Source organism: Coenobita brevimanus, chromosome 58, assembly GCF_032717465.1.
Source record: "Coenobita brevimanus isolate Jiangsu-jjx chromosome 58, ASM3271746v2, whole genome shotgun sequence".
Lineage (NCBI taxonomy): Eukaryota > Metazoa > Arthropoda > Malacostraca > Decapoda > Coenobitidae > Coenobita > Coenobita brevimanus.
The window spans coordinates 4,559,482-4,573,072 of record NC_137011.1 but is presented as its reverse complement, the minus strand read 5'-3'; the positions used below and the strand labels follow the sequence as shown (position 1 = coordinate 4,573,072).

General features: G+C 40.8%; 1 protein-coding gene across 1 annotated transcript; it reads left to right on the top strand.

The window, feature by feature from the left end:
• Positions 1–1,426: 1,426 nt before the first annotated feature.
• LOC145402556 (glutamate receptor ionotropic, kainate glr-3-like) lies at positions 1,427–12,914 on the top strand. The gene is made up of 8 exons (XM_080274561.1): positions 1,427–1,500; positions 5,318–5,417; positions 6,184–6,314; positions 6,713–6,891; positions 7,483–7,703; positions 8,311–8,564; positions 9,435–9,684; positions 12,765–12,914. Exons 1-8 carry the CDS (start codon positions 1,427–1,429, stop codon positions 12,912–12,914), a joined length of 1,359 nt encoding a protein of 452 aa, XP_080130687.1.
• The last annotated feature ends 677 nt before the right edge of the window (positions 12,915–13,591 follow it).

Sequence of the window (13,591 nt, the reverse complement as noted above, 5' to 3'; positions counted from 1 at the left end):
TAAAACTCACTCGCGCACTCATCTAAGTTCGAATTCCAGGTGATGTTGATTTTATACCATCGTTTCCCGAACCACTTATTTTGCATCCAATTGTACAGTCGGTCATGAGAAAAAATTAGTCTCCTCTTGACCTTCTTTGGGAGATTTTAATTGGTAGCGCTGCCCTGAATAACACGGAGAAATGAAGAAATAAGAGTATGCTGAGTTGTCTCCCTCCATTTAAGTTCTAAAAATGATATGAATGTTGTAATTTTTTGTGTTTATATTTCTTCCAAAAACATAGTATGGGTGTTATCATTCTTTGTGTTTATACTTCCTCCTGTGTATGTTTCTTCCAATGGCCGACCGCACGTTACTGAGGCAAACCATATCTGTATTAAAATTATAGATTAAAACGTAAAATAGAATACCAAGGTGTAAAACGAATGATAAACCACAAAGAAATAAGTGCAATGAAACCTCCAGTACCACCAAGAAGACGGTCTTCAATAATTAAGCTCCAAGACATACTGTGGTACCGCAGTGGCCTCGGGCTGCTCCCCTTCTTTAATTATCTGTCACATCGATTCCCCTCGCGCCTCCTCCAGTGATATATTGTGGTGGGATAATAGCCGTGAATTCCGTCATTGTTGTTGCTGACGTTCGTAAAGGGGAAGAAAAAGAGAGAAGGAAGCACGAGAAGGATATAGGTTATTGTTGATTGACGAACCATCCCGTTTCCAGGATGGTCCATGCGGAGAGGCGGTTTGTTTACATAAGAGCGTCGGTCTGCTCACACTTACATTCCGATTTTCTTGTTGATATTATGATGCAGTTTTTGGTTAGTGGTAATGGTTTTAAAGACCTTACTAATTCAACAAGCTTTTTAATGTATTCATATTAATCTCATTATTATTTGACTATTAGCTAGTTTGTTAAAAGTTAATTTCTTAAAACGTCTGGGAATGTATAAAGGAATAGGATGTTACATACTCGCTAAACATTAATGAAAGAAATGCCACCTTCTTTTTAATTTCCCTTTTATAGTTAATGAATGCTCAGTTTACAGTCAAGGTAACAGTTCTTTGGGCATCTATGAATGTATAAATGATTAGGGTGATACTGATTCAGCATCAAAGAAAGGAGGGTGCAATCTTGAGCACGCAAACGATTTTTACTTCGCATCCATCTTGCTTTTATATTTCACCACCAGCACCATCACCACCACCAATTTCATCACTGTTGTTGTTGCTACTACTACTACTACTACTACTACTACTACTACTACTATTACTACTGCAACATTCAAAATAAATCACCAAGGAGCAGTTGCTATGAAGTCTCCCATACCACTTAACGCTCTTAAATTCCGATCTTTTGCTTTGATGATGCACGTGTACTCGATAGGCGCTAACCCCAAACCTTCTTCTTCTCTCTCCACAGTCGTATGGAGGGCAATGTGACCTACGTTGGGTATCTCGTGGATATCTTCAACACACTCGCCAACAAACTCAATTTCACGTGAGTAGAGCGATAAAACACACACACACACACACACACACACACACACACACACACACACACACACACACACACACACACACACACACACACACAGGTAGACAAGCAGACAGACAGACAGACAGACAGAGAAACAGACAGATAGACAGACAGGCAGGCAGAGAGACAGAGACAGACAGACACAAAAGCTGACGATCACGAACATCAAGTGATCCTGACCGACCCAGTGAATTACATACATATAGAACATACATACATATATATATATATATATATATATATATATATATATATATATATATATATATATATATATATATATATATATATACACACACACACACACACACCACACACACAGGCCGCAAGACTCATAAATTAATCTTCGTCTGTAAAATAAATAAATAGATAAATGAACAAATATCCTTCTTATACACATAGAACTAAACACTCAAATTCACTTGAGTATAATGCTAAAAAGTAATTGAAATTCATGGATATACTTTCCCTGCAAACTCGGCCCAGCCACGCGCTGATGCATACATAAAACACACACACACACACACACACACACACACACACACACACACACACACACACACGAAAATGGGAGTAAAAAAATTCTCAGACAGGGACAAAAAATAGACACATAATCGTCTACGTTTTTCGTCTCGTATTCACTTTCTCCCTCCCCCCTCCCTCCCTCTCACTCTCTCTCTCTCTCTCTCTCTCTCTCTCTCTCTCACACACACACACACACACACACACACACACACACACACACACACACACACACATTGATTCAACGAGTGTGTAAAGGATGGGATATTTATAAACACATTAATATACCTCTCCTTCCTCGATTTACAGCTGTCAGCCAGGTAATTCTCCCAGGTGGTTATTTACAGTTCCACGGTGTAAAAACGATGTAAATATTTCTGATTGTAGCCTTCCTTACACCTCTTACTTAGCGATTTATTTTGTATATGACATTTTAATATTCTTTTGTATAATAGATGTGAGGAGATGGAAGGTTACGGGGAGGGGTGGGCGTGTGGTGTGAGTTGGAGAGAGGGCAGTTAGATGGCTGATGATAGGGTGATATGGAGGTGATTTGTTTGTGGCCACCTCTTCTAGGGTTAAGGTGTCTGGATATAGATAGACAGATAGATAATAGATAGATAGATGTTTATGGTTTCAGTAAGACTCTAACAAACAGACAGAGCCAACAAACTTACCGACAGATATTTTCATTTCATCATCATCTTGTTTTTTCAATCTTTACTCCTTGTTCTCAAAAAAAACAACAACAAAAAAAAAAAAACTTCATTTTCTTTTTTCCTGTCAGTTTGCCTTGCTTTCTTTCTTTCATCTTTCTTTCTTCTTTCTTTCCTTCTTTTTTTTTTTTAACTTTATCATATTTCTTCGTTCTCCCCACAACACATTACATCACACAAAAGGCACGAACTGGATGTTATGTACAGTAATGGTGGTAATAATACTACCGCGAACACACCAGACACACTTACTTAAGTCATTGTGTTTTATGCCAATGCTTCTTTCTCCTTCATGAGCAAAAAAACTTATTTCAAGACTATTAAGTAAAGAAAATGGGAGTTATGGCGTCAATAATATCACAGCCACGTACGCACTGAATACACCCACGTAAGGAGATTTGTGCGTCTTTTTTATGCGTAAAATTTAATTTTGGGTTCCGGCGAAATTTCATTCTCCTTTATGAGCAAAAACACTTCTTTAAACTCCACTAAGCTAACAAAATGGCGCCCTTTTTGTCGTCAACAATAATAATAGTCACAAACGTATAAACAAACCAACATACAAATATATATGTGTCTTCTTTATGCGTAAGATCGTAATTTTCGGTTCGCGGCATAAACACTTCATTCCTCACAACACTACCGCGGCCACAGTAGACAGAAAACACAGGCTTGGTGCGTGAATGACGAGTGTGGTGCGTGAGGGATTCGGTAGCAGAAGAGACGAACGAAGCGCAGAAACTGGAGCAATATAAAACAGCGAGAAGCTTTTGTAAATGTAAGAGTAGCTCACTTCATATGACAAAACTTTCATTCCAAAGATTTCACACACACACACACACACACACACACACACACGCACACCGCTCGCCAGCTCAGTGGTAACGCTCTCGCCTAGCATCTGCTAAGACGGGGTTCGCGCCTTGCTCGGGATGCGAAAAGTTTCACTGACGAAGAGGGTGGTTACTGCCCCCCTGGAGCAAGGGGATGGGTGTGTGCATGTGTGAAGGTCAAAGCTTTACCCTTAGATCGGACTATATGAGCTCTCAACTCTCTTCCGGGAGGGTACAATGCTGATGATCACAACCATCACGTGAGCCTGATCGACCCGGTGAATTACACGCCTTCCAGAATATGCATGGATAATGAGATAATAGCTCCATGAAGCACAAAAACTCAAGTAAACACACTCGCGCGCACACACACACACACACACACACACACACACACACACACACACACACACACACACACACACACACACACACACACACACACACACGCACACACACACACGGACGCACACACACACACACACACACACACACACACACACACACACGCACACACACACAGGGACACACACACACACACACACACACACACACACACACACACACACACACACACACACACACACACACACACACACACACACACACACACACACACACACTGAAAAGAAATAAACGCACAGAACAACATTACCAAAATCTTTCACAGATACAAGCAGGCAGGTAGAGAGACACCAGAGTCTTCCTAAAGTCTGACGAATACGAGTACATAGGGGAAAAAAATCGATCCATTTGGAACACACATTGGCAGAGATAACAGTGTGTTTCTCCAGCTGTAAATTTTCTCCGGATGGAACTGGGGAAATACTTTTTTTTTTTTTAAACTGTACTGGAAGAATTCTCTCTCTCTCTCTCTCTCTCTCTCTCTCTCTCTCTTAAAAAAAAAAAAAAAAGCTCTATAGGTATGTCTTCAACTCACTCCATCTGTCAACCATTTTTTTCAACACTGCCTAAAATTTTGAGGGAGACAATCATATTTTGAATTATTTTTCTGGATTATTATTATTATTATTATTATTATTATTATTATTACTATTATTATTATTGCTGCTTTTGTTATTATTATGAGCCAAGTCTGAGTACAAACAGTGTATGCGTAAAATGACCATCTCTCCACCTTCAGCTCTGAGATGTAGCGAGAGATTAACACTAGAATACGGTGCTAGTCACGAAGAAGTGCTGTAGAAAGGATGTAGAGCCGTCGTGCTGTCTTTTTTCTACCACTGAGCTTCGTTAAATAAATGAATTGTCTTTGTTAGTGCAGGATAATGGCCAAGTAGACTGTCTTGTTAGTTGCTGATTGTTAGGGGGTGGGAGTGCAAGAGCAATTGGAATTATTTATCAACATCTTCACTAGGATGCGTTTTTCTTTCTCTTTGTCTTTCTTGCTACCCCCAGATGTGTGTGTGTGTGTGTGTGTGTGTGTGTGTGTGTGTGTGTGTGTGTGTGTGTGTGTGTGTGTGTGTGTGTACGGGTCTCCTACTGCTCTCCCTCTCTTTTTCTCTTTTTCTTTTTCTTGTTTTTCTTCCTTCAGATGTGTGTGTGTGTGTGTGTGTGTGTGTGTGTGTGTGTGTGTGTGTGTGTGTGTGTGTGTATGGATCTCCCACTGCCTCCCCTCTCCTCTAGGACCCTCTAACACCCTCTAACACCCTCTAACACCATCTAACACCCCTCTATCACCCGCAGATATCGACTGGTGTTTCCTCCTGGGCCCCCTTCTAACTATGTGTTTGGAATGGGCAAGAGAGACAACTTTTCTGGTCTTGTGGGCATGTTATACAGAAAGGTGAGAGAGAGAGAGAGAGAGAGAGAGAGAGAGAGAGAGAGAGAGAGAGAGAGAGAGAGAGAGAGAGAGAGAGAGAGAGAGATTTACTGCTTTTCATCCATTCATCGTTTCATCCACTTTTTTTCTTTTACCTACTTTCTCATCCAAATGTTCACCCATTCACCCAATCACTTGTCCATTCATCAGTCCAACCATCCATCCATTCTTTCATTTCGCCCATCCATCTATCCATTCACTCATCCATCCATCAATTTTTTCCTTCCTCCCTCCCTCCGTTCATTCAAGCATCCATCCATCCACCAGTCCATCCATTCAATCATCCACCCATCCAAGCATCCATCCGTCTATCCATTCATCCACCCACTTAACCATCCACCAATCCATCTTTCCAGTCACCCATCCACCTAAACAAATAACTCACCTTTTCTCCCTCCCTCCTTCCATCCACCCATCCAACCATCCATCCATCCATCCATTCAGTCCTACCTCCCTCCCTCCATCCATCCATCCATTTATCCTCCAATCATCCATTCAGTCCTACCTCCTTCCCTCCCTCCACCCATCCATGCAACCATCCAACCATCCACTCAGTCCTACCTCCCTACTTGCATCCATCCACCCATCCAACCATCCATCCAACCATCCATTCAGCCCTACCTCCCTCCACCAATCCATCCAGCCATCCATTCAGTCCTACCTCCCTCTATCCACCCATCCATCCATCCCTCCATCCATCCATTATTTAACCCTATCCCTTTATCCCCAGGAGGCTGACATCATTCTAGCTAGTCTCACCATCTCTCTGGATAGGCTGGAAGTGATGGATTTTTCGGTTCCTGTCGAGCATTATACCCGGAACCTCTACATCCGATACAACTCTACCCTCTCCAAGATCGGGTGAGATGGATGGGTAGATGGAGTGGTAGATAGATAAACTGACTGATAGATAGGGGTATAGATGGACCAACTCTTAAATAGATAGATGGATAGATTAATAGAGACTGACAGATTGACTGAGAGAGATAAATGGACATGGACAGGTGACCGGATGGAAAAATGGACTAATAAACTGGAGAGAGAGAGGGAGAGAGAGAGAGAGAGAGAGAGAGAGAGAGAGAGAGAGAGAGAGAGAGAGAGAGAGAGAGAGAGAGAGAGAGAGACAGACAGACAGACAGACAGAGACAGAGACAGAGAGTAAAAACACGGACTCAGAAAGAATAACAAACACGATTCCACCGTTCTTCCTCCTCCTCCTTCTCCTCCAACTTCACCCCTCCTTCTCGTTCTTCCTGCAGGTGGGGAACGTATGTGTTGTCGTTCAGCGGGGATACCTGGGCAATGACGGTCGTTCTTCTGGTCGTTTCATCCCTCTGCCTTTGGGTGATCAGTCGCTGGGAAGGGGCAAGAGTTCCCAAGGATATTTTCTCCCTGCCTGATATTTCTTTTATGTTTTTCTCCTGCCTCGTACAGCAAGGTGAGAGAGAGAGAGAGAGAGAGAGAGAGAGAGAGAGAGAGAGAGAGAGAGAGAGAGAGAGAGATGGTTAGATAGGTAGGTAGGCAGATAGATAAATTATTTGATCACTCAGTGTTTAGTCACTTGAAGGTAGCGCTGTATCAAGTGAGTGGATGGTTGGCACCCTGCCTAATGGTAATAGTAGTAGCAGTACCAGTAGTGGTAGTAGTAGTGGTAGTAACAGCAGTAATAATAATAATAATAATAATAATAATAATAATAATAATAATAATAATAATAATAATAATAATAATAATAATGATAATAATAATAATAATAATAATGATAATAGTAATAATAATAATAATAATAACAATAATGATAATAATAATGATAATAATAATAATAATAATAATAATAATAATGATAGCAACAGTAATTATAAACATTTTCGACAGGAGTCCACATTACACCATATTTTAAATCCAGCCATGATAATGATGAAATAACAATGAAAATAACAATAATCACCACCACCACCACCACCATCATCACCATCCTCCTCCTCCTCCTCCTCCTCATCATCATCATCATCATCATCGCTTTCCACAGGCGTCCCCACTACCCCCATCAGCCTACGTGGCCGCACCGTCTTTTGGATCTTCTGGGTTTCGTGTGTAATTCTCTACGCCAATTATACTGCCCTCCTCACCTCCTACCTCACCGTCAGCACCAAAACACCGCCCTTCACCACCTTCACGGAGGCAGTGCAGAGTTACCCCAGCTGGCAAATCGGTATTATGAGGGGAACACCGCTGCGGCAGTTTATTCAGGTGAGCAGACTGGTAGTACGAAGGGCACACCTCTAAGGCAGTCTATACAGGTGGGAAGACTGGTATTTTTAAGGGTACACCTCTGGTTTATACAGGTGAGCAGACTGGTATTATAAAGGGTACCGTACACCTCTTGGTTTATACAGGTGAGCAGACTGGTATTATAAAGGGTACCGAACACCTCTTGGTTTATACAGGTGAGCAGACTGGTATTTTTAAGGGCACACCTCTTAGTTAATACAGGTGAGAAGATGTGGTATTATTAAGGGTACACCTCTTAGTTCATACAGGTGTGTGGATTGGTATTATTAATGGCACACCGCTAAGGCAGTTTATACAAGTGAGTCTACTAAATCAGCCAACCAACTCACTTCAGATAAACCCATCCCACCCCAACCCAAGCCAACCCAGTCAAATTTACTCTAATCTACCATAATCCCAAGTACTTCATCCATGGCAATCTAACCAAATCTAACCAAATCCAAGGAAATCTAACCTAATCATCCATCCCAACCTAATCAAATCTAACCTAAACCAACCTAATCCTCCATCCCAACCTAACCAAATCTAAGTAAATCTAACCAAAACTAACCCAATCATTCCCCAGGACGCTAAAGGCAGACAGTACCAGATTTTGTCGGCTCGTTTGGACGCCGACCCCAGCTTGATCGTGGACACTGAGGAGACGGGGGTGAAGAAGCTTTTGAGCGGGAACTACGCCCTTCTCACCGAATCCCCCATCATGCGATACACCTACAGGGACAACTGCTCTATTAGGGAGATCAAGGTGGATTTGTTCCCTAATCATGGACGACTGGGATACGTGAAGAACCTGCCCTTCGCTAGAGTGATGGACAAGGAGTGAGTCTTGGGTTAAGGAAGCTCCCTAACACCTTTTCCTCAGCGGTCTATTCTGTGCCGTATAAGTCTAACATCACCGTACTCTGCATAAACAACGTACCAAAGGATATTAACCAGCCATATCCAAAAAGAAGTCGCTCTCTTCTGTGTTATATAAATTATTCTAACATCGCCATACTCTGCATAAACAACGTACAAAAGGATATTTACCAGCCATATCCAAAAATAAGTAGCTATCTTCTGTGTTATGTAAATCTTTCAAATATCGCCATACTCTGCATAAACAGCGTACAAAAGGAAATTAACCAGCTGTGTCCAAAAATTAATCGCTCAGAAATCGGTGCTAGAGAGCCTCCTTGCCCTACGGGAATACTGGCCTTGATGTTTATGAGTAAAGATGTGTGATACACGAGACATTATTCTCTCTCTCTCTCTCTCTCTCTCTCTCTCTCTCTCTCTCTCTTAACAATACATACCCGGTGCATCCATCCATCCTTCATCCCTCCATACACACACACAGTACATAATCCATTCATCCATCCATCCACCCATCCATCGATCCATGTATCATCTCTACCTACCTATCTGTTGCTCTTGTTACCTCTCTATCTATACATCTATCAGTATTTCTAAGAAAGTGTTCAAACAGAATAATAAAGAGCTAAGAAAATAAAAATCCTACCTCAGATTTTGGCAAGACAAACAACTCACTCATACAATAATAAAAATACCAATAATGGCTACTCACTGAGGCCTATTATGTTGATAGGATGTAGTTAGGATGTCACAGTAAATTATCTATCTCATCTATCACGTCTATTGCATCTATCTACCTACCTATCTATCTATCTATCATCATCATCCTCTCAGACTGTCCCGGCTCAGTGATGGCGGGGTGCTGGACAGGTTAAGGCGACAGTGGTGGGGGAAGACGTTACCATGTGAGGAGACTTCCTTTACCGACCTCGATTTCACCCACACCGCCACCGCCTTCGTCATCCTCGTCGTCGGCGTCGTCTTCTCCGCCCTCTTCCTGGGACTTGAGAGTGTATACTGGACGAAGAAGGGAAAATTAGCACCAGATTCAGCGCCATTGAAGGGAAAAACGAAAAAGCCCAGAGTGAGGAGGAGGCCTGATTCAAAGACCGCTAGGAAGAAAGAGAATTCCAATGTTTACATCATTTCGGCGCGTCATACCCGCAGAGTAGCTTCAAGAGAGCGCGGGAAGGCGTCTCTTTCACCCCTTAGAGAAATTACACCTGTACACTGAATAGATAGGTAGATAGGTCGATAAATATATAGATAGATAGATGGCCTAAGGCAACCAAATAACCATGCTGTTTTTACTCTAACCTGGCCCAAATTTTCGTCCTTTTGCAGCCTGTTTCATGTTGCTCACTGACAGAAAAAGAGAATGCTACAACTTTACGTCCTTTCCTTAGCACCTCTTCGTGACTAGCATCATATTTTAGTGCGACTCTCTTGCTACAGTTCAGCATTAAGATGGAACGATGGCAATTTTAGTCCAAGTTAGAGCAAAAAAGGAATATCGTATAGCCTAGTGAAATTACATAAACGAAACATGTCGAACTTACTACTAGGATATTAACCAGAACAAACCCAATTCTACAGCAGAGCGATGGAGTATGGAACATTAGATAAAATATGAGGTTGAGGGAGCCACTCTGTAGTTATGTTCTGTTAAATATTTTCATTTAGATACTTTGGAGTAGTTTAGAATAAATTCCCATATATTATACTTATAAAATACCCAAAAGTGTGTGTGTGTGTGTGTGTGTGTGTGTGTGTGTGTGTGTGTGTGTGTGTGTGTGTGTGTGTGTGTGCTGGGAGTGGACTGGATATAGCTGATATTTTCTATGTACTGGAAGCTAAACCAAAGTGCCAAATGCAGCTAGCCACTTCCCAACAGTTACTTGAACTGTTGGAAAAAAGAAAATTGAGATGCATAATAAGATTGGCAATATTATGAGATTTTGAGCTTGGATTTTGACTTAATGTACAGTTACTCAGATGAAGGATGGAGTGACTTTCCTTATGTCTGAATGTTTCGTGTCTAAGAGTGATATTTGTGTGGCCAAACCTACAGCCACATTTCACTCTCATGGTCGTCCCTTCCTCCTGACTGGTAGAAATAGCGTAATGCCCCACTAGTGCCGCTTACGATGTGGTGTTGACAGACGAGTGGCTACGGGATAGGGTGGTAACTCGCACAGTGGGTAATGAGATAGGAGTTGGCAGTGATATAAGAGTTGGCATAATTTGGTGTGCAGCAGTGACCAGTCGAGAAAGAGGGTTAGAGACTTGCTTGTATAAATTTTCGTTTGCACACATATATTATTAACCTACGCTACTCAGGCCTAAAAAAGAAAACATAAGCTGAAAATACGTATACATAAATAAAATACCGTATGTATGTATGTATGGTTTGTATGTATGTATGTGTGGTATGTATGTATAATCAAATAGATAAAATGTAAGATGTGCCACAAATATAAGAAAATCAAGAAATACATATGAAGTGCCTTTAATATCACATTGATATTTCAGTGCACTTTTAATCATCATTCATGCCTGTTGGAACGTCCCCTGAGAGAGAGAGAGAGAGAGAGAGAGAGAGAGAGAGAGAGAGAGAGAGAGAGAGAGAGAGAGAGAGAGAGAAAGAGCATATCTAACAAAGAGGAGTATTATCGTAATAGTACAGTATTACCGTAGTGTTAATAGTAATAGAAAAAGTAGTAGTAGTAGTAGTAGTAGCAGTGGTAGTAGTAGCAGTAGTAGTAAGATGCATTTAACTTCAGAAACAACTCCAATGTATTTGTATCCAATCTCAAAAATTATACCCAGTCACAATGTATCACCAAAAATACGCACCATGTCTTTATATATGTAAACAAACTTACTATAATACTCATATTTTGACGATAATAAACTAATAATAAACACAAGTAACATTCACATATAAACAAGTGTTATTCACACGCGTTTTCTTTATCACCGCTTGCACTCATAAAAGATAAGGCAGAATCTAATCATATTACAAAGATAACTACTTCCCTATCCCCTAAATGGAAGATGGTGGACTGCAGGAGGGAAAATTTTAGCCTGCAGTCCATTGGGTTTACGTTTCAGGGGAGCATGGGGCATTTTCTGATCCATTCTTGCTACCACTAAGAGATTTTATTCAGGGATGGAATTCTGGAAGACTTTTTAAACTGGATTTCATGTTGCAACAGATGTGTTTTTGGCGGGAAGAACTGGAGACGTGGAAAATTTTAACTCCATTCTGTCTTTGTCCTTCTGTCAAATAAATAAATAGATAGATAAATAAATAAATGTGACACCCCTTTTCTTATAATCAGGAACTATTTTATTTATTTATTTATTTCTTTATTTATTTTTGGTGAAAGAACAAAAAATGGAAAATTTCTACTCTCGTTTTCATCTTGTAAACACAAATCTGAGTTACGACATTACAAATGCCTCTAAGAATCCCACCCCAGTTAGGAAAGAGATTAAGGAAGCTCCCTAACACCTTCTCCTAAGCGATTTACTATATTTACTGCATCTCCCTGTCCTCTTCTGTGTTGCACGAATCCTTCCAGCAACGCCATACTCTGCATAATATATTAACCACCCACACCCAAAATTAAATCGCTAAAGAAAAGGCATTAGGGACCTTCATAAGAGACGAAAATACGGGCTTAAGTGACTTGGATTTCATCATGTATCTTCCTCAGCGATTTATTCTATGCATCACACATTAAAATAATCTTGAATAGTATTGCTGCAAAACCATTTCGACAATAAAACGATATATTGAACCTGCAAGTGAATGTGAGGGTGTAATAGAAAAATAACTCGCTAAGGAAGAGGTGCTAGGTAACCAGGAATAGCCTACGGTTCACGGTCTTCAATAAATTTACTAATATCCCCTACAATGGACAGCATCATATGGAAAGAGAGAGAGAGAGAGAGAGAGAGAGAGAGAGAGAGAGAGAGAGAGAGAGAGAGAGAGAGAGAGAGAGAGAGAGATGCCCATACTGAAAGGTTAAGAATAAGAGAGTTAAAATTTCTCACGTCTTGAAGGAGTTAAGAGTTACTTGACGACAGAAAATGAGAAAACCCACCACGAAGGACAGGAAACCACGCTCAAGACACTAAACCACGGCCACTGTACAGAAAACCACGGCCAAGATGATATCATATGACCAAGGAACAGAAAAACCATGCCCAAGAACACGCCCAAAGCACAGAAAACCACACCCGAGACATGAAAAACGCCTCATTCCCGAAAACCACACCCAAGACGCCAAAATGATGCTCAAGTAGGCTATACAAAACCACGCCCAGTGCGCTAAAAACACGCCAAAGTTACGGAGAACCACGTCCAAGATAAAACACGGCCAGAACATATCAAGTCACGCTTCTAGTAATATAAACTAAGCCAAAAGTACAGTAAGTGAACTTCGATGCAATACATCTTATCCATGAACAAAACTCCCAAAATACTGTTGCATATGTCCAAATCATGTCCAAATACATATTATTTCACTTCTAAAACACAAAGCACGCCGTATTATAGCAAACCACATCCATATGACGCACACTACAACCAATATAAATATAAGCCACACCCAATATGAAGTAAACCACGCCCAATGTACAGTACAATCAATAACTCCGTCAGAACAGTACAATAAACCGCCTCTACACAAAAAAAACACGCCCAGAAGATAGCAAAAAATGCACAGATTAAAAGAAAGTAAGTGAAAGTATCTAACTAACGCCGAAAAAGCAGTTAGTAATATCCATGGTACGATATTTCAAGAGATTTTAGATCATTTAGCAATTTCAAATAGGTCGCGTAAGTGTTTTGTCTTACCCTGCTTGTCATATCTGCAGTCCTTGAAATTTCGTTCCTCATGTATATTTCTTTTAATTTAACTTATCACTAAAACACGACAGCTCTTCTACTATAGAATAAATGCAAATAATTAACGTATTAT